Source organism: Carassius auratus, chromosome 39 (genome assembly GCF_003368295.1).
Source record: "Carassius auratus strain Wakin chromosome 39, ASM336829v1, whole genome shotgun sequence".
In the NCBI taxonomy this organism is placed as follows: Eukaryota; Metazoa; Chordata; class Actinopteri; order Cypriniformes; family Cyprinidae; genus Carassius; species Carassius auratus.
The window spans coordinates 12604369-12622992 of NC_039281.1; the positions used below are offsets into that span (position 1 = coordinate 12604369).

At 38.0% G+C, this 18624-nt stretch overlaps 3 protein-coding genes and 2 non-coding genes across 8 annotated transcripts; 1 reads left to right on the forward strand and 4 right to left on the reverse strand.

Moving 5' to 3' along the window:
- On the reverse strand, positions 1–5182 carry LOC113057975 (RNA-binding motif protein, X chromosome). 3 transcript variants are annotated; one of them, XM_026225635.1, is made up of 10 exons: positions 5039–5182; positions 4069–4187; positions 3836–3942; positions 3501–3639; positions 3222–3323; positions 3039–3144; positions 2636–2770; positions 2471–2562; positions 197–1907; positions 1–119 (listed from the first exon to the last, which is right to left on the reverse strand). In XM_026225635.1, exons 2-9 carry the CDS (start codon positions 4175–4177, stop codon positions 1597–1599), a joined length of 1101 nt encoding a protein of 366 aa, XP_026081420.1. In that variant the 5' UTR covers positions 4178–4187; positions 5039–5182; the 3' UTR covers positions 1–119; positions 197–1596. The 3 variants fall into 3 exon arrangements, with proteins under 3 accessions (XP_026081420.1, XP_026081421.1, XP_026081419.1); XM_026225636.1 differs by having other exon boundaries at positions 197–292; positions 3222–3338; positions 5039–5181; XM_026225634.1 differs by having other exon boundaries at positions 3222–3338; positions 5039–5181.
- On the reverse strand, positions 3400–3462 carry LOC113058166 (small nucleolar RNA SNORD61). Its single transcript, XR_003277932.1, has one exon. It is a non-coding gene; the product is annotated as a small nucleolar RNA SNORD61 (small nucleolar RNA).
- On the reverse strand, positions 3726–3802 carry LOC113058165 (small nucleolar RNA SNORD61). Its single transcript, XR_003277931.1, has one exon. It is a non-coding gene; the product is annotated as a small nucleolar RNA SNORD61 (small nucleolar RNA).
- Positions 5183–7038: 1856 nt separating the features above from the next.
- On the forward strand, positions 7039–18551 carry LOC113057972 (transmembrane 9 superfamily member 2-like). Of its 2 annotated transcripts, XM_026225629.1 has the most exons (19): positions 7039–7212; positions 10625–10727; positions 10989–11056; positions 11149–11242; positions 11525–11652; positions 11855–11984; positions 12777–12904; positions 13173–13284; positions 13367–13446; positions 13539–13644; positions 13931–13972; positions 14233–14365; positions 14624–14743; positions 15148–15205; positions 15310–15469; positions 15659–15810; positions 15900–16011; positions 16284–16455; positions 18146–18551. In XM_026225629.1, exons 1-19 carry the CDS (start codon positions 7187–7189, stop codon positions 18211–18213), a joined length of 1992 nt encoding a protein of 663 aa, XP_026081414.1. In that variant the 5' UTR covers positions 7039–7186; the 3' UTR covers positions 18214–18551. The 2 variants fall into 2 exon arrangements, with proteins under 2 accessions (XP_026081414.1, XP_026081415.1); XM_026225630.1 differs by lacking the exon at positions 13931–13972.
- On the reverse strand, positions 7836–9915 carry LOC113057973 (zinc finger BED domain-containing protein 4-like). The gene is made up of 3 exons (XM_026225631.1): positions 9693–9915; positions 8353–9315; positions 7836–8250 (listed from the first exon to the last, which is right to left on the reverse strand). The coding sequence occupies exons 1-3, from the start codon at positions 9847–9849 to the stop codon at positions 7970–7972; spliced, it is 1401 nt and encodes a 466-aa protein (XP_026081416.1). The 5' UTR covers positions 9850–9915; the 3' UTR covers positions 7836–7969.
- Positions 18552–18624: the final 73 nt, after the last annotated feature.

Below are 18624 nucleotides of genomic sequence, written 5' to 3' on the forward strand. Positions count from 1 at the left end.
TTCATTTCAAATGATAGTTTTATTGAATAAAGAAAAATAAAGGCACTCCATCTGTAGCACTCCATCCAAACATCAGCCTCCATGAACTGCAGCCTCCAAAGAACCTGCATAGTTCGGATCTAAACGAAAACAAAACGTCTTAACTGTACGAAAACACCAAATATGAATTCGCAATGTGTTAAGGACTTACTCATACCTGCATCTTACTTGAGACCATCATGCATCACCAAATGGCAAAAGGTGCTGATCAGCAATGACGTATTACCAGCAAACTCCCTTTCCTCCGTTCAGCCTGCAATGAGAGTTTCCATCAGCAAACTGTTGCAGCTCAGCATAAGGGACAAAATTTGTTTAATTTACAAAAGAACTCAAATGACCCAAGCTGATAGGTTTTCCAGGTTTGTTGATAGGGTGCGGTCTTTGTCCACATGGTCTCCTTTGTTAGAATTGGCATGCTTGAGAGCGTTCTGGCTTTTTGGTAACACTAAGTGAGTTTCCTAAATTTTCAAAAGGGTTCCACATTAGGAGGTTTGAAGAGGTTTTGCAGCTATGTGGTTTACATTTGGCTGTAGATATAGATCCATTGAGGAGATTTATCTTAACATCCTTATAAAAATTAAAATAAAATAGAAATATTGGGCAATTTCTCAAGGGGCAGGGGGGAAAAAAAATCCACACATTTTCTCCTTTAGTGCAACAGTAGAACTGGCTGATATTTCTGAGACTAAGACTGAAGTGATCCAGTGGCTGGGGAGAGAGAGAGAGACCAGACTCCTTTGAAGGCAGAAGTGAGTTTGTTAATAAATGTTGGAAATTACATAGTTCAGATTGCATTTGAAAAAGCCAGTGCAACCAAGTCGATGTTTGACTAAATTACAATAACCTTCAAGCTGCAATATAACACCACCGAGACTTGACTTACACCAGAACAAAAGGGTTTGCTTTGCTTACCAGCTGTTGACAGGTTTTATCTGTGGTGCGGATTTGTTTCTTGCATTTTGGTAGTCTTTGGATTGGTCGATGCAAGGCGTCAATGTTTAGGCTTTGTGATGAAGGATCCATTTGCACTGAGGAAGACTACACCCATAGAGTTTGGAAAAAGGTGACATTTGCCCAGTCCCCAACAATGTGAACAATCATGCCTACATGAATATTCTGCATTGCATTTGTATTAAGTGGAATTTGGGGTTGCTCACCATGGAAAGCTGAAACGTTAATGGATATTTACACTTCATAGTTTCTCATTCTCTTGAATGGAGTTGTTGCTCAAGAGCTTGGTTTAAAAATATTTTATTGGTAAATGAAAGCCATATGTTAGGGCACTGCAGCTTTAACATGTCACTAGTATACAAAAAGAACAAACTTAGATTTGCAACGGTACCATTAAATGGGAAGCGGGCAAGAGAAGAGAACGAAACTTTGAATTTAAAAAAAAAAAAAAGGACAAAAATAATAAAATAAAAACTTTCACAAGTTTGAGTACAGCTTGAAACTGAAGCTTGAAGTCCAGAGTTTAAAAGGGCGCTTTTTTTAACCTTAAAGTCTTTTGAACTCTTCATATTTCTCTGTTTTATTTGTTTTTCCACAGAGTCCATCTCAGTATCGGTTCCGGGCCATTCCTCTATCTGGCCGACCACCGCGGCCACCGCCTCGAGGCGCCCCACGGCTTGAGCTGCTGTATTCACGATGATAGCCTCGATCTAGAGGAGGGGGTGGCCCTCGCTCTTGCCTACCCAGACGGTCACCACGACTAGTGGAGTACGGGTCACTCCGACTGCTGGGATAACTGTCACGACTGCCATATCCATCTCTGGAACTGCTGCCATAGTCGTCATAACGACTGCTTCCACTACTCCCACTGTAGGACGGAGGGGGACCCCTTGAGGGTGGGGCGCTTCGTGAGTTACCTGCAGGGTCAATGGGTCATGTAATTGGCAAAATTAACTTAAAACATTCTTTGCATGATACTGCATTGTCAAGTGCCCATTTTCTTAAATTTGTATCACGACTAGCTCAAACGTTAGAAACTTTCCAAATGGGCATAAAACATTTGTTTCTCAGGTTATGGGTGGGACTAATTAATGCGAAGATACCTGATCTACCCAACTGCAGTGTTGACAATTGCGCACTCAGAGCCCTTAGGCACGTCATTGTTGAGTAAATGCACTTTCCTTGGTTTGGACTGAATTCCATTTAGACTGTAGTTTGGATACTGGATCTCTGTTGGTTGTTTGGACAGAGCTAACGGAATGACCAGAACTTTTTTGGGGGGGGAAACAGCTTGAAAGAGATTCCTTGTTGGTGTGTTTGTTTTGTTTTTGTTTGATGGAAAACTCGGGATGAAAAGACGCAGCATTTGAGGTTTCCACTTTTTGGCAACGACACGAAGCAGCCCTTTTCCAGGTGCAAAACAGGTAGTTTGAGTGGAGCCCCGCTTAACCCCATCACCACACTTAAGGTTTAATCTTACCGTAACCGTCGTAAGGATCTCTATAGGAGCCCGTACTGGGCCGATCCATGTAACCCCTGGGCTCTCGTCCTCCACCATAGCCATCACGATCACTAAGAAACAAAGAAACATTAGGCTGGAATCTTAAACTGCCATCACAGACATCCATTGCAGAATGTTACACACCCGTAACCTCTGGATCCTGACCCATAGTCATCTCTAGAACTGGAATGGCCCGAATACTCCCGGTACGGGTAATCACGTGGTGATGGGGCATAGTCTCGACTGTCCCGTGAACTCATGTAGTCACGGCTGGAGTAACTGCAAAACAACAACTTGTGAGCTTCCCTGTAATGGCACGAATATTATTCTAGTGCATTTATACCTTATAGTGTTTAAGTTAGCTTTAATTGTCCATTAATACATGTTTTAGTAACATATGCTTTTGTAACTCTTAGTTTAACATGTCTATTAAGCTTACATTTTTATGAATGTTTCAGTTAATAGAGACAACACTTCAATTTTTTCTAATATTCACATTTCCCACTTTCATTTCTGTATTAGCCATGCTTTTTACACATCATCCCACCTGTCTTTGCTACTGTAGTGGTCATAACGAGGTGGAGGACCATCATCACGCCGTGACATCAGAGAATCTCTGCGAGGGGGGCCGTATGGGTCCCGTTCTCTGGACACTGGAACATTGAGAAAATGATAAGGTTACAGTTCAAATAATTAACATTTCAAATCTGTGCATGTTCTCTAAACTCACGTCTTCCCATTGGCCCAGAGAATGTGGATCTTTTGGATGGGGGTCCTCCATTACGCTCCGGTGGGCCTCTCTTCAGTGGCGGAGGCCCTCTGGATGACATGCCTTTAAAAAAGGGTTCTACAATACCTACGTTATCTTGGTAATAATCATTTTGGCAGCAAGTATGCATATGAAGTGCAGGCTCAGAACTTCTTAGAGGACAATCAGTTCAAACAGATCATCAAAATGGTGTCATCATGGCACTAATTAAAAAGGTGGTGATTAAGATCTGAATGGTACCTCTGCTTGATGCTCCCCTAGACCCTCGCAGACCTCTAGAAGAGCCACGACTTCGTGATGGAGGTGGACCACGGCGTCCCAAAGACTCAAACTGAGGTTTCGTGGCCTGTTCCACTTTAATAGGCTTTCCATCAAAGGGCTAAAACACAAGGAACATGAGTTTAGGAAAATGTAGCTTTTAAATAAAGGAAAACAGATACTAGCAAATGTGTGCAACCATCAAGTAAGCTCAGAACTTCTTAGAGGACAATTGTGGACTAAATCAGTTCAAGTAGATCAGTGCCACAAATCTTCATCACAGCTCACAAAACTGAATTTCACACATTTCTACTCACCTTTCCGTTCATTTCCCTTGCCGCATCTTTTGCGTCACCAGGATTTTCGTAAGTTACAAACGCAAAGCCTCTAGATTTGTTCGTTTCACGATCCTTCATCAACAGAACTACAAAACACAAGGAAACATGATTATCACTTAGCTCTTGTCTAAAATTGTAATAATGTCAATCTTTCACAACAAAGGCAGATCAAAAAACAAACATTTTACTATAAATCAGACAAAAACAAGTACCTTCTGATATTCTGCCAAACTTGCTGAAATACGCTTCAAGGACCTTCTCACTAGTTTCAGTGTTCAGGCCACCGATGAAGAGCTTCCCTGGTCGGTCTGCCTCAGCCATGATACCGCCACTGCAGAGACACATTACTGGATTTCATTACAAGTCCACTGCATTTCGTCTTAAAAAAATAAAAATAATAACCGGTATGGTCTCTCATTCTGACGAACTAAAAAGTGCCTAAACCAGCACACAGACCAACCCAAGCAAGTCAGGAGACCAGACGAATGAAGAATTTTAACATTACATGCAAAAGGGGCAAAAAATAAATGAAAACATGCCAGTCAGTACACGTTGTTAGACGATTAAGGGATATGAAAAAGCTATTTGGGAACAGAAAAAAAGCTTAATTTCAACATTTACTGGAAGAGATCGTTAACTCAGTGTCCACTAGCTACTAGGCCCTGCCTGGCTAGCACTAGTTGTTGAACACGTGCGCAGATTACGACTTTCGTTAATATGGTTTCAGTAGACCCTAAACCCGTTGAGACCAGTTTGCATGACATTTACATGTGCATTTTAAAGCATGGTTCACAAAATGGCGGACCCTTAACATCAGAAAACTACTGGTAAGTTAGATGCAGCGGCTTGAGACCTCTTCAGGCCACATGGCTAACTTACAACATGTGTTTGGTTAGGAACATCAAAGAGACGTAATAAACACACTCAACTACTCGGATTAAAGTACATAAGCATATAACACCTCATGTTGCGAATTCAAAATGGCGATAGAAATCTGCGTTTAAAAAAACATATCGTAGAGTGCCATCTTCACGAGGCCATTTTCTTTTCGGTTAGCATCACAGCTGCTAAACATGGCTAAGGGATTGCCCGATCAAAATCAACGTTACCATCTATCGATTAACCAAAAACAATGATGACGTTTAAGTGACAGTATTTAAAAAAAACACTTAACGTACTCACCTCAGGATCAATAGACAGAAACAAAAGCGTCTTCTGGTTTATATGTGTCCAGTGTTTCGACCCGCCCAGTACGTTAGTCGTCGTCCTCGGAGGGAGGACTTTCTTCTTCTTCTTCTTTTCAAGCGTTTTTGGCGGTTGGGAAACCAGCTAATACGCGCTTTACCGCCACCTGCTGGAACAACAGTCTGTCTGATAAAAATGTATTGCCATGTTTGCTAACTGTACTTAGTCCTGTAAACCCGACACAGCTGCACTCATTCATGAATTGTACACAAAGAAAAGAATAGTGATTCAATGATCAAACGAACACTGAATTATGAATTAAATGTTTCTATATCAAGATAGACCGATCTATCTATCTATACAGTGGTGGCCAAAATTCAATGGGAAGCTCTAGTTTGGAAAGGGGGGGTCAGTAATAATGGTCATTTTAGATGACCTTTTGGATGCATTTAATTATAAAATCCTTTAAAATCTATAATAACATTAAACTTATTTAAAATGTTCTAAATATTCTTGGATATCAAGACAGCAGTTCTGGCCATATTAAAGATAGACATGTGTGAATTTGCACATTATAATGTAAGCACAATTAATGACCCTATGTGTTTAAAAGAATTTTCATTTTGTAATAACAATGTTATGAGATGTTTTAAATAAATAGTTTTGAATATAGAAATGTTAAACAATTTAAATAACTCAATTTGTAACCCTCTATGGTATGCAGTATGTTCTAGCCATGAATTATATTTTTTTCAAATAAATTTTTATTACATGAAATAGTTTGAATCATACAAATCAAAAAAATTGTATAGGAACACTGAAAAAATGTCATTCATCCAAATAAAAAAATTAGGGTAATGATTCACATCTATATTTAAAAAATAAATAACGTATAGGGGCACAATGAACAATGGTCAAAAAGGTAGTTCTTCTGTAAAATTACTACTTTTCTATTTAAATGCACATTTCTTTTGGAAATTAATAGATTTATATAATCTGAACTAACTGCTCTCTTCCTATTGGCCTTTCCATAAAATATTGCTGTATTCATTTTCTAAAAAAGAAGTAATAATTTTGTTATTTAAGTACAACTATCAACGCTTCAAATAGGCTAAATAAATAACTGCAATCATATTATTTATGCTATCTATAAAAAAATCCCAGTGGGTAAATACATTACTGCAATTCCACTGTGTACAGTGTTGCCATATGGAAACATTGCTATTTTCTCAATTTACAGTAAAACTTTGTTAGAAAGATGCTGCAAAAAAAATCCCCCTTGTAAAGAGATGTTTAGAAATGAGGTTAATAGAGCAATTTCTGGAGCTCTTCAACAGGTGAAGTGGTAAATATTATATTATAGCCTATATTATATTATAAATGAGGCAAATATTTTTGGACGGACATTCAAATCCATGTCACTTAAAAAAAGCATGCCAAGGCCTGCTCTCTTAATTCCCATAGAAAAATAAATTGTATTATTATTATTATTATTATTATTATTTTTATTTTATTCAGAATAACAAGGAAATTAGTAGAAATTTTCCTACTTCTTGCCATATGGTAACTTCGTACCATAAAGGGTTTAAAAAAGTTAACTTAAACCGACCGCTGGCGTTAAGCCACGAGCAGCTTTCACACATAAAGTCTTTACTAGTAAATTACCGGTAAATAATCGTTAAGTCGAGAGATCATGTGTTAACAGGACCTTTTCAAAAATACCGGGAATTTCGTTTACCGTTGATGCGCTGATAGGAGATAGAGCCTAACGAATATTATTCTTCTTTCATTAACGTAACATACACATTCAGGAGTACATTAAATATAATTTACAGAAATTTTCACATGTAACAAATTAGAAAAAATACATACATATACAAAACTGATAAAGATAAGCAAAAAATAAATGAAAACAGAATTCCAAATAAAACGTAATTTATCCAGATGTCTTGCGTATCAATGAATTGGGGGAGGGGCCACCGGTGGGCGGGGTTATGGACGCAGTAAGGAAGTGACTCCGATACAAACCTTGAGACAGTAGCAGCTGCCCGCGGGCTCGATTTTCTCCTTGAATTGTCGCCGGTTAGTTTTATGGTTTGCGCCAGCAGAGTAAACCGGACTTTTGGCAGGACGCTGCTTTGAAAAATGAAATCTTTAAATCCGCGTTTTATATAGTGGTGGGCAGAGCGAGGCTTCATGAAACACTGAAACAGTTGAAGCAAAGTGCCGTATTTGTTTCGAGGCTTCGAAACTTTACCGACACCCGTCTCCACGGTGACACCTAGTGGCCAATTGCCCATGTTATCTGAAACAACTTTGACAACAAGCCATTTAAAAATAAATAAAAATATTTTGTTTTCGTTAATGTGGTGATATTTTAAAATCCTATAATAATATCCTATATAGCCTAATCCTATATCATAATAATAACTAGGTTATTTTGGTCATGAAAAATGAATAAAACAAATAAATCCACAATGGTCTAATTTTTTTTTTTTTTTTTTTAAAGATTTTTATTCAAAAATATTAATTGCTCTGCTGTGGAAGGGCTTAGCCTACTTCTTTTTTTACTGATAATTTCTCCAGCCTTAGAAAAAATCCTCTCACAAGGGACACTTGTTGCTGGCATGCATAGATATTTTTTAGCAAGGACATACAAATGAGGAAAAATCACAGCTCTCTCTTTCCAGTAACTTAGTGGATCATGGGTTCTTGGCAAAAATGCATCTTTTAGGTACTTTTTAACTTCTACTGTGGCATCTGCTGTGGCACTGTGTATCGCCTGGGTTTCATGGATACGACTATCAAAAAGTTCCCATAAACTGTCCTGGGTTTCTGTTGTTGATGTTGTTGTTGATGATGATGATGATGGGCCTGATGTTGACTGTGGCTCTGAATGAAAGTAAAAACAACAATTAGTTACTAAGTCTAAACTGACAGCATATATGAAGTATAAGTCACATAATTATTCAGATGACATAACTCCATAATGTCAGATGAAGAGTGAAACTGCTTACCAGGAGTTGCTGTGTTTGAACGCATCAGCGAAGCACACTCCAGTGTGATCTGCTTTTCAGCCTCCTGGGCTTTGGCAGGATTTCCAAAACCCACATTTTTGAACCTTGGGTCCAGCAGTGTAGCCAGAGCCAAGGCTCTGAATGACTCGTACCCACCACATCTTGAGTGCAGACCTTCTTGCAGGTGTGTGCCTGTTCAAAACACAAGCAAACCATATTGGTTATATTGATAAAAAATAATATGACAGTTGTGGCCAATACATTACATACAGTAGTATGGTCATTGTGGCCTACCTAATTGTGCAGTTGATTCCTGTGCTGATTGGCCTTTTTTCTGCGATAGCTTGTGCTGCAACATCCTGTAAAGTGGTATGAGCTTTGAAGCAGACACTCTCTGTTCCTCTGACAACTCTGTCGTTGCGAGTTTGAAAGGCTGCAGTAGTGACAATGATTCTTGTATAATGTTATACTCAAAACTTGTCAGCGGAGCAGTATCACTGTTTAAATTTGATAGCGCTGCACCCACTGGCTCTCGTTGCTCATACAAGCGCTGCAACATGTCGTAAGTGCTGTTCCATCTTGTGTCCACCTCCTGCATCAGTTTCAGAGCTGGTCTGCCCATCAAGCCCTGCATCTCCACAAGCTTGTCCTTTGCTTTGCAGCTGGATCTAAATAACCCCACTATCTTTCTGGCTTTCTGTCGTATTTCATTGATGAGTGGGGTTTGATCTAGGGCCTTTTTTACAATTAAATTTAAATTGTGGGCAAAACATGGGACATGCCGAAGGTTCAGGAGCTGGGCACTTAAGATCATGTTGGATGCATTATCAGTCACCATACACTGAACTTTGGTGGTTATTCCCCACTCGGCCATTAGCAAAGCTTTAGCTTCCATGAGATGCTGGGCTGTGTGTGTTTGGTAAAACCTCCTTACACCCAGTACAACAGTTGCCAGCTTTGCCTCTGGTGTTATGTAGTGGCAAGTAACACCAAGGTATCCGTCCATATTAATGGAGGACCACATGTCAGCTGTAAGGCTAACAAAATCTGCCTTTTTTAGGTCCTCCATTGTCTTCTCCTTAGAAATGTTGTACCTTTCGGTTACCATCGTTTTAAGTGCCTTCCGGGATGGGAGGACATAGCTTGGATCAAGTTTGTTCACAAAAGCCATGAAACCCTCATCCTCCACGATAGTGAAGGGCTGCAAATCCTTTACCACCATGTCTACAAGAGCCTCATCCAATTCCCTCTGTCTGCCTTTTAAAAGAAAATAAAGATAAAAGATTAAAAGTACTTTCACAAAACTAAATAAAAAAAAAAATAAAAGCTTTTTCAAGTTTGGAAAAGTTTATGCTCAGTGTGCAAAGACAGATCAAATACAATATAAAATTACAACAATTAGGAAAACCAAAATGTTGTCTTCAAGCCTATAAAAATATCTATGTAATACAGTGACTAAGTTTGTGAGATGTTACATTTACATATTCAGAGTGAAGCTGTTTTCAACATGATGAGTTTTGGAAAAGATTGACGTTACGTTGTAAGGCTGGTGGACACAAGCCTAAGTCTATTTAAAACTATGGACTTTCTAAACAGTGTTACATGAAGTACATATTATATCAAACAATGTATACCTTGTTTAGATGGCCCAGCAGTGTCAGTAGCAGGCCTAGGTACAGGGGGAATGTTACCATCCTCTGCACACTGCAAAATGGCAGGATGAGTGCTCCTCAAATGGCGCATCATGGATGATGTATTGTTGAAGTAGGCTAGCTGCCTATCACAATACATACATCTCACTTTATTTGGGGTTTCCAAATGGAAATGCTCCCACACCACAGATTTACCGCATCTCTTCTGTGGAGCCTCCATTTCTCTCTATTCTATTAATGTCTATATATATCTATCTATCTATGAATCTATATATTTATGAAAGTATATATATATATATATATGAATCTCTCTCTCTCTCTCTCTCTCTCTATATATATATATTAATATATGAATCTATATATAAATTTATATATCTATGAATCTATCTATCTATATATATATGAATCTATCTAAATTCTATATCTCTAACTACTGTGCTATCTGTCAATATCTAACTTAGCCTATATAAATGTGTCACTATATCTATCCTAACTATCTGTCACTGTCTTTAGTTTATCAGTAAATATATTTAACTTAAATGTAACCTAAATATAACTAACTAAATCGCACTATAAATGTCAATAAATCGTAAACGCTATCTCAAAATCTTTCTCCTCTCACAAAAACCCACGAGGTGAAGGTGCATTAACTCCTCTTTTAAACTTTGTGGCAGTTGAGACAGATGTGCGATTGTGTGGTTTGTTCCCGCCCCTGTCAATCAAACGCAGACTCGGCAAGCGTGCCACCTGTCGGTCGAGACACTTATGAAACGCGCAGAAGCTTCGTTTAGCCATAGTCACGTGACATGGGTGTTTTGAATCACAGTTCGGAGCAGTGTTTCGAAACATCTACGCTTCGGGATCTCGACACTGTGTCGAAACGTTAGTTTCGCGTCAGCCATCCCTAGTTTTATATTTGTGCTGAGTTTAACACTTGTCAGATCAAGCTTTGGATTCTACCTTCCGGGTTTAGCACCAGTCAGTTTTTGCGAAAAAGAAGATGCGAAGGAATGTCAGGTGAGCTTTTGATGTCCTGTACTTATTCTTTCATCTTTTTTACTTGCGTCTACAAACAGTTGAGGCATAACAGATAAAACCGATGTTTCGACATTGAGTTAAAAAGCAAACTCTGGATTCTATACATTGAAAATTCATGTTCAAAGAATGAAAACAGACAGAAGTGTTCATTAAGTAATTTCAGGTATATATGAAATGGTTGAGATCTGATTAATAGTCAGCTGTCCCCTTGACCCCACTTCCCTGCTGTCATTCCCGCAGAAAGACATACAGCTGTTTGTGAATAGACTGGACTCAGTGGAATCAGTCCTGCCTTATGAATATGATGCGTGAGTATTCTTGATATTTACAGTAAGCTTTATTATATCTGCATGCATATCTATACAAGGACCGATCTGGAAGGGAGTGCTTTTTGCTTTAGGTTTGATTTCTGCAAAGATACGGATGAAAGAAGGCCCTCAGAGAACCTTGGGCAGGTGTTATTTGGAGAAAGAATAGAAACGTCACCTTACAAGGTAAGAGGTCAATGTTTTTATTTGACTTATTCATTTGATCAATCTTATTAATTGTAATTTAATATTATTGTGGGAGTGACCTTGTTCATTGAGAGCTGGCATGTTGTTTGTCAAGTTTTACTATCAGCTGCATTTGACAGACACAGACACTTTTCTTTTTGTTGTTCATGTGATTTAGTTTCTATATTGTCATATACATTACTATTCTGCATTAATGTGTTATAATAATTAACTCCAGTTCTTCTCATATAATGGATACTGATTTTTTGAAATTCTCCATAGTTTTCATTTAAGGCTGACAAGGCTTGTGAGAAGGTCTGCACCAAATCGTATGATGCAGGTTCAAGAGAAGACAAGTTAAAGTTGGACTTTCTAAAGAAAGGAATGGAGCTGAATTATCAGCACCACTGGTATGTGTTTGTGTAATGGCTACTGTAGGCGTAGTAGTAGGAAGAAAATAAAAGTTGTCATTTTGCGTTAACAGCTGAAAAGGCACAAAACCACTTTGTCATCTTAGGGTTTGGCATACAATGATAGAATTATTTATGCAATCTCTAATGGTTTCTCATAAAACATAAGTGGATTTAGTTTATTCATAAACTTGTTTTGCAGGATTGTTGACAACATGCCAGTGACGTGGTGTTATATCGTGGAAGGCGATCTGAAAGTCTGTAACCCAGGATTTCCCATTGGATGTCTAGTGAACCAAGAAGGAAATCCAAAGGATGCCTGCGTGATAAGTGTGAGAGAGACTGTTTTTTCCCAAATCGAGTTGTGAGCTGGCAGTCTGTGATGGGATAAATATTTTATTAAAAGATTATGACGTTGTTGATTTATTTAATTGTTGGAAATAGGCTGTAATCCTTGATTTAAGGATGGTGAGACAAACATTTGGTGTTTTTAAAATACCTACTTTTCAAACACCGTTAAGTTCATGTTTGGTAATAGTTTCTTAAACGTATGATACATCAGAAGTCATGACATTTACTGTATTTGTGGAATGGACACAAAATGAACAACTGTTTTGGTTCTATAATATAAAATATAACAGACCCTCATATTTCACAGAAAAGGAAGTCATAATAGTGAGCAAAACTTCTTTGAACTTACAACAGATATAATTATTGTGTTCCTGTTTGCCCCGCTAGCAACAGAACACATTCATGATAGCGTTTCTATCAGTTAACGAGGAAAAATGATAGAGTGATTGATTAATCAATCAATCCATCAGCTGTTGTATTAGAAGCACTTTCCTAACGAACTTTGCTATATTTGTGATGTTATTAGCTGTGGAAACATGTCATCACAGTCTGTGAAAAGGGTTTATTAAATAAAACGGTTTATTTTCATGTTAAAAACATTATTGGTTAAATCTTTACAGCATAATATAAAATGCATTACCAACAACAAAATGGCACAATGTGTTACCGATTAATAACATTTCAGCTTTAGTTTTTTTTCAAAACAAGTCTATATTAGTCACCAAAAATTAAGTAAAAGAAGCTTCTGACAGGCTTTTTATCCACTCTTTTAGGCTGAATTCAACAAGAAGAACGCTTATTATATTTTCAACCATGTGGACATCACCATATTTTATCACAGTGGAGATGAAACCAATGGGATGAATGCTCGACTTGTGGCGGCAACACTGGAACCCAGGAGGTCTGATTTAGCAAGTGTCTGTAACTAACTTGACTTGAAATTGTGACCTTAAGACCTAATTTGACCTCTTGTTCCACATTATGTGGGCCGATATGATCAGTTTCAGATTTAACTAGAATTGAAAACTAGGCATAGTGACACCTGTTTGCAAGCACACTTCAAATATGAAAACCAAGTAAATATTTACTCTAATGCGTATGAATAGAGCTATCTCATCTGCAGTGTAGTTCGTTAGATAAGAACAATACATATGTTGTCTGTTGGACAGTGTCAAGCATAGTGATGACGACAATCCATCATGTGACGGAGCTCCCATGGACATACCAGCAGAATTCAAAAGTAATCTCAAAGTCACCTACTCTTATTCGGTTCAATTTAAGGTAAGTTTGAGATTGTTGAGTCAGTGCAATGAGATGGTTGGAAAGGACATTGTGTAATGTATTTCTTCCCCTCCTTTTTTAGCAAAATGATGATATTAGATGGGCTTCTCGATGGGATTATATTTTAGTTTCTATGCCTCACACCAATATCCAGTGGTTCAGGTGAGCACAATCTGATTGTAAATATCATGCAATCAAGAATAAGAGTATCTCCATACATATAAATGCCCCAACTTCATTTGATTTTTTTTTAGCATCATGAACTCTTTGGTCATTGTGCTCTTCCTGTCTGGCATGGTGGCCATGATCATGCTTAGAACACTGCACAAGGATATTGCCCGGTACAACCAGATGGACCAGGTACCTTGAATTTACTTTGCTTTCATTCCTAGATAACAGAATAAATGAATGACTCGGAAATGCCATCAGAGTCCCTTGTGTCAACAGAGCTGACACTTCAACATAGGCACAAACGTTTAGAACAAACATCCAGTTCCTATATTATGTTTGCTTCATGGAGATCCTAATCTTCAAGCACAGACAGAGCGACAAGTTTTCTCTTAGTTTGAGTGTGGTCTTGTTTTTCTTTTATTAATAACCATAAGAATACCTCCAGTCACTGAATCCTCTGTTGTGACATTCACAGGCAGACTGGGTTAAGATCCCTCCAGCTGCAAACATTACCTACGTAAGCTTATTAGCTTATGTCGTCACTGGTGATTATGTTCTGTTGATTGTTTGGCTTTGGGAATATGGTAAAACAAGTGCAAATATACATTACCATGCTCACCTAACAAGGTATAAAATTAAAGATTTTGCAATGAACAGGTAATATCACTGGCACATACCATCTGCTGTTCCTGATTGTTTTTGGCGACTTGCCATAATGATTCATCTGTTGTCGGCCATATGTAAGCTCATTTAGATTTATTGTTCTATCTCCTGCAGGAAGACGCCCAGGAGGAGTCTGGCTGGAAGCAGGTACACGGTGACGTGTTCAGGCCGCCCAGGATGGGCATGCTTCTGTCCGTGTTCCTCGGACAGGGCACTCAGGTCTTCATCATGACCTTCATCACCCTTTGTAAGTGCATCTGGAACAGAAATGAATTAAATATACTGCAGATTGTGGATTGTACAAACGAAACTTAAAGGATTAGTTCTCTACAACTTTAAGAACAATTTGCATGCATAATGTGCCAGAAATGTGATAGTTAATCTATGCATAATAAAGATTATCAATTAAATATAGTTGTGTATATATTTTGGTAGTTTTTTATGTCATATTATCATTATAGTAGCATTAAATGAACAAAAGTGACACTCCTGCTTTTGTGTTTAGTCTTGGCCTGTCTGGGCTTCCTGTCTCCAGCCAACAGAGGGGCTCTCATGACCTGTGCAGTGGTGTTGTGGGTTCTGCTCGGCACACCTGCTGGATACGTGTCTGCCAGACTCTATAAGAGTGAGCAAATATTGCAATGGAACACATATTTTACCGTATTTTCTTTAGGAATCATTATGATTTATTTTCTTCTTGTTTTTCAAAAGTGCTATTCATTTTATTTGTGTTTTTTTTATGTCCTGCATTTTGATGAGGAAGTCTCTCTAATATGTTAAATATTAATCAGAATTAACTTTATTTCCAAGTAAGCTTACACAAACAAGAGGTTCCAGTGCAGGAAAAGTACAGACATACATAACACAACGATAAAAAATAGGACATTACCATATAGTCATAATACAAATCAAAACAGAAATAAAAAAATATAGAAATTGTGAATGGACAGATATGTTTTGAGAGAGCCTTTTGGCTTTGGCTTCTGGTTTTAATATCAATTGCATCCTCATATTCCTCTGTATCTTTAGCTTTCGGTGGTGTAAACTGGAAAACCAATGTTCTTCTCACAGCCTTTTTGTGTCCTGGGTAAGTTGAATACTGTCTGCATTGCGAACAGTAATACATTTCCTGATAACAGGAATAAAATGATGTATGCCAGATTTTAGTTTCAGTATTCTGTGTTTTTGCAGGATTGTGTTTGTGGATTTCTTCCTGATGAATCTGATCCTGTGGGTCGAGGGCTCCTCCGCTGCTGTTCCCTTTGGTACACTGGTGGCCATCCTGGCACTGTGGTTCGGCATCTCTGTTCCTCTCACTTTTGTGGGTGCGCACTTCGGCTTCAAGAAACCAGTGAGTATGTCTTCTTGAACAGGCCAGTTGTTTTCTACTTAATACTCCAGAATTCTTCAGCTTTCGTATTTGTTAGAATATCTCTTTGGACCCGCTGTTATTGTTTCCCATCTGCGTGATCTTTTCGTTTGGCACCCTGTCATGCACAATGTTTTGAATGTGGGTGGTTTTATTTTCCTGCTTTAACAGGGCATCGAGCCACCAGTGCGAACAAACCAGATCCCACGCCAAATTCCTCAGCAGTCCTTCTTCACCAAACGTGTGCCGGGTATCGTCATGGGTGGCATCCTGCCCTTCGGCTGCATCTTCATCCAGCTCTTCTTCATCCTCAACAGCATTTGGTATGGTTTGAAATCATATCATGCTGAAGCGAGATGATGTGAGGACTGAAGTTTTGGTCCTAACAGTGCATTCAAATGTTTCTCTGCAGGTCTCATCAGATGTATTACATGTTTGGCTTCCTTTTCCTGGTCTTCATCATCCTGCTCATTACTTGCTCTGAGGCAACTGTTCTGCTTTGCTACTTCCATTTATGTGCAGAGGTGAGTTTTGACACATAAAAAAAAAAAAAAAGGAAATTCTGCATTTTACTTTGTGTGTGTGTGTGTTTGTTTTTGCTGTTTCTTATTCATCTTCACAAACAACTAAGTCATGGAGTTTATACTGACATCTAATGGAGTGGTAGTTTTTGTTTCTAGGCCACTGATTTGAATGAGATTTTATTTCATACATAATATTAATAATGTCAAAAGTGCTAATATTATTTATTTTAATAATAGCGGATGTTTTAAACTTCTTTTTTTCTATTTGACAGGATTATCACTGGTGGTGGCGATCATTCCTGACCAGTGGTTTCACAGCAGTCTATCTGTTTGTCTACGCAGTGCATTACTTCTTCTCAAAATTACAAATCATAGGGGCTGCGAGCACCTTCCTTTACTTTGGCTACACCTTGATCATGGTGCTCATTTTCTTCATTTTTACAGGTATGTGATAGATGGTCTGATTCACTTTAGCAATATAAAATATTTTCACGTTTATATACACTTTGTGATTGAAGCAGGGGTTCCCAAACCTTTTTGTCAGCCAAATCCCTTTGATAAAAATATATACCTGAATTACCACCTGAGATTTTAATATTAAAATTTCAATAATTGAACATTTGTATAACATTTGTATTTTTGCGGCTCTATGAAGTTGGTTGATGGTCACATGACATGAAAGAAATTAAATTAAAATATTTGATCTTTTAGTTTAGAAAGTTAGTATAATTATAATTTTGTAGTATAATTGGAATTATTATTATAGTATATTTCAGATATTGTTTTTTGATATATATATATATATATATATATATATATATATATATATATATATATATATATATATATATATATATATATATATATATATATATACTTTTTCCATACTAGGAAAAAAAATGTGTAGCACGAATGCACTGTAAGTCGCTTTGGACAAAAGCATCTGCTAAATGCATACAAATTTTAATTATCATAATATCATATTATGATGCTTGACTGGCTGATTTTAAGAGTGTACTTTCAGATATTTCAGATAAAAAGTTATGCCATTTTTCAAACATTAGCTACAGGATCTGTATCCTGTTCCTGAAAGTCAGTGCTTTCTGTGGTTAGTGTAACATGCAAAAAGTTTGCTTTGTTTTACTTCACCCACAATATCAAATGTTCATTTCCTCATAATGTCGGTGGATTTGATGCTGCAGTATGTCTCCCTTCTAGTCCTTTCCTTTGGGAGGTGACTAGTTCTAGTTGGTTAGTTCCTGCCCAGTGGGTCATGCTGTGTTTAGGCTGAGGGTAATTGGGACACCTAAAATATTCCTCATCTTTTATTGTTGTTGTTGTTGGAAGACATCGGTGCTCTCTCTGTTGCTTCCCCTCATTGATATGCTGAGGTGGAGGTAACTAAAGATGACCAGCCATAAACAGATAAGCATCTACACATGCTTGCTTATTTCTTTATAAATGGCATGCAAATGTCTTACGAAAACCCTCCAGATTACCAGTGTAACAGTTCACATGGCTTTGCTTTGAATGATGGGAAACCGCTGCCATCGGTTTTCTGAGTGGACACAATCTATTTGTTGCCATGGATTCTACTAGATGCTTTAGTATCCCTGGCTGCAACTGTTATGGCAACTTCTATGCACTCTTGAGGAGTGAAAATGTAAGGCACGATTGAAACGAGGCTTACTGAATCATCAGAACGCTCTTAGTCCCAAATCTTTAAATAATGGTTCCCAGAAATGGCTCGTTTTAGCCAAAACTACCACGACTTGTTAGATCCTGAGAGCCAAGTGAAGATACAGCGAGAGCGTGTGTGGAAGGTGAGGGGGAGGAGGACTGAGAATCGTGTGTATATAAATGCATCTGAAAATAGATTCAGAACGAAAGATTTCAATTGTTGATTGGCTCACACTGGCGCCCCAGCGATGATTAGATTCAATCCTGTGCTTCATTACACTCAGCTCAGTTTGTCTCTATTATTTCCTGCATTGAAACGGTACTATTAATAAACGGTTATCTTATACAATGCCACCCAAATGACTCTAAATGTGGTTTTAATAGAAACCTTGTCAGTTAGTCTGACCAATATTGTGACACATGTGCTAATTCTCAAATTTCTCCTTCCATCCAGGTACTATAGGCTTCTTCGCTTGCTTCTTGTTTGTAAATAAAATCTACAGTGTGCTGAAGGTGGACTAAGTGAAGGACATTTGGAGAACACACGTGGAAGTCTGAGTGGACAGTTAAATGAAGGTTAAAAGAACTGTTGGCTGGTGTGTTTGGCTCAACTGTAATTCACTGACTTGCAGTAGGTGGGCTTGTGAACTCCAAAGACCCTTTCTCTGTGCTTTACTTGGCTCGCGTTACCCGTGACTTCATTCCAGCTAAACCTAGCACGATGCGAGCAGAAGCCCATTTCTTATGTATAAAATTGTCTTATTATGTTTTTCTATTGATCCAAATGTATGTTTTACATTGTTTTACTTCATATGTAAAGACATAATTTGAATATTTAATACAATTATTCCTGTCAATGATTTATTTTGGTATAGAATTTGTTTTGAAAGATCAGATGGGACACAATTTCGGGTGCGGTCACATTTTCATTTG

Coding starts and splice junctions, on each gene's coding strand:
- LOC113057973 (XM_026225631.1), bottom strand. CDS start 9,849: ATGTATTGTGATAGGCAGCTAGCCTACTTCAACAATACATCATCCATG. Junction 9,316..9,692: donor TGCTGGGCCATCTAAACAAG/GTATACATTGTT, acceptor TTCTTTTAAAAG/GCAGACAGAGGGAATTGGAT. Junction 8,251..8,352: donor GGAATCAACTGCACAATTAG/GTAGGCCACAAT, acceptor TGTTTTGAACAG/GCACACACCTGCAAGAAGGT.
- LOC113057972 (XM_026225629.1), top strand. CDS start 7,187: ATGAAATCTTTAAATCCGCGTTTTAT. Junction 11,243..11,524: donor TAGAAACGTCACCTTACAAG/GTAAGAGGTCAA, acceptor AATTCTCCATAG/TTTTCATTTAAGGCTGACAA. Junction 16,456..18,145: donor CATTTTCTTCATTTTTACAG/GTATGTGATAGA, acceptor CCTTCCATCCAG/GTACTATAGGCTTCTTCGCT.
- LOC113057975 (XM_026225634.1), bottom strand. CDS start 4,177: ATGGCTGAGGCAGACCGACCAGGGAAGCTCTTCATCGGTGGCCTGAAC. Junction 3,640..3,835: donor CAAGGGAAATGAACGGAAAG/GTGAGTAGAAAT, acceptor CTTGTGTTTTAG/CCCTTTGATGGAAAGCCTAT. Junction 1,908..2,470: donor AGATCCTTACGACGGTTACG/GTAAGATTAAAC, acceptor TTGACCCTGCAG/GTAACTCACGAAGCGCCCCA.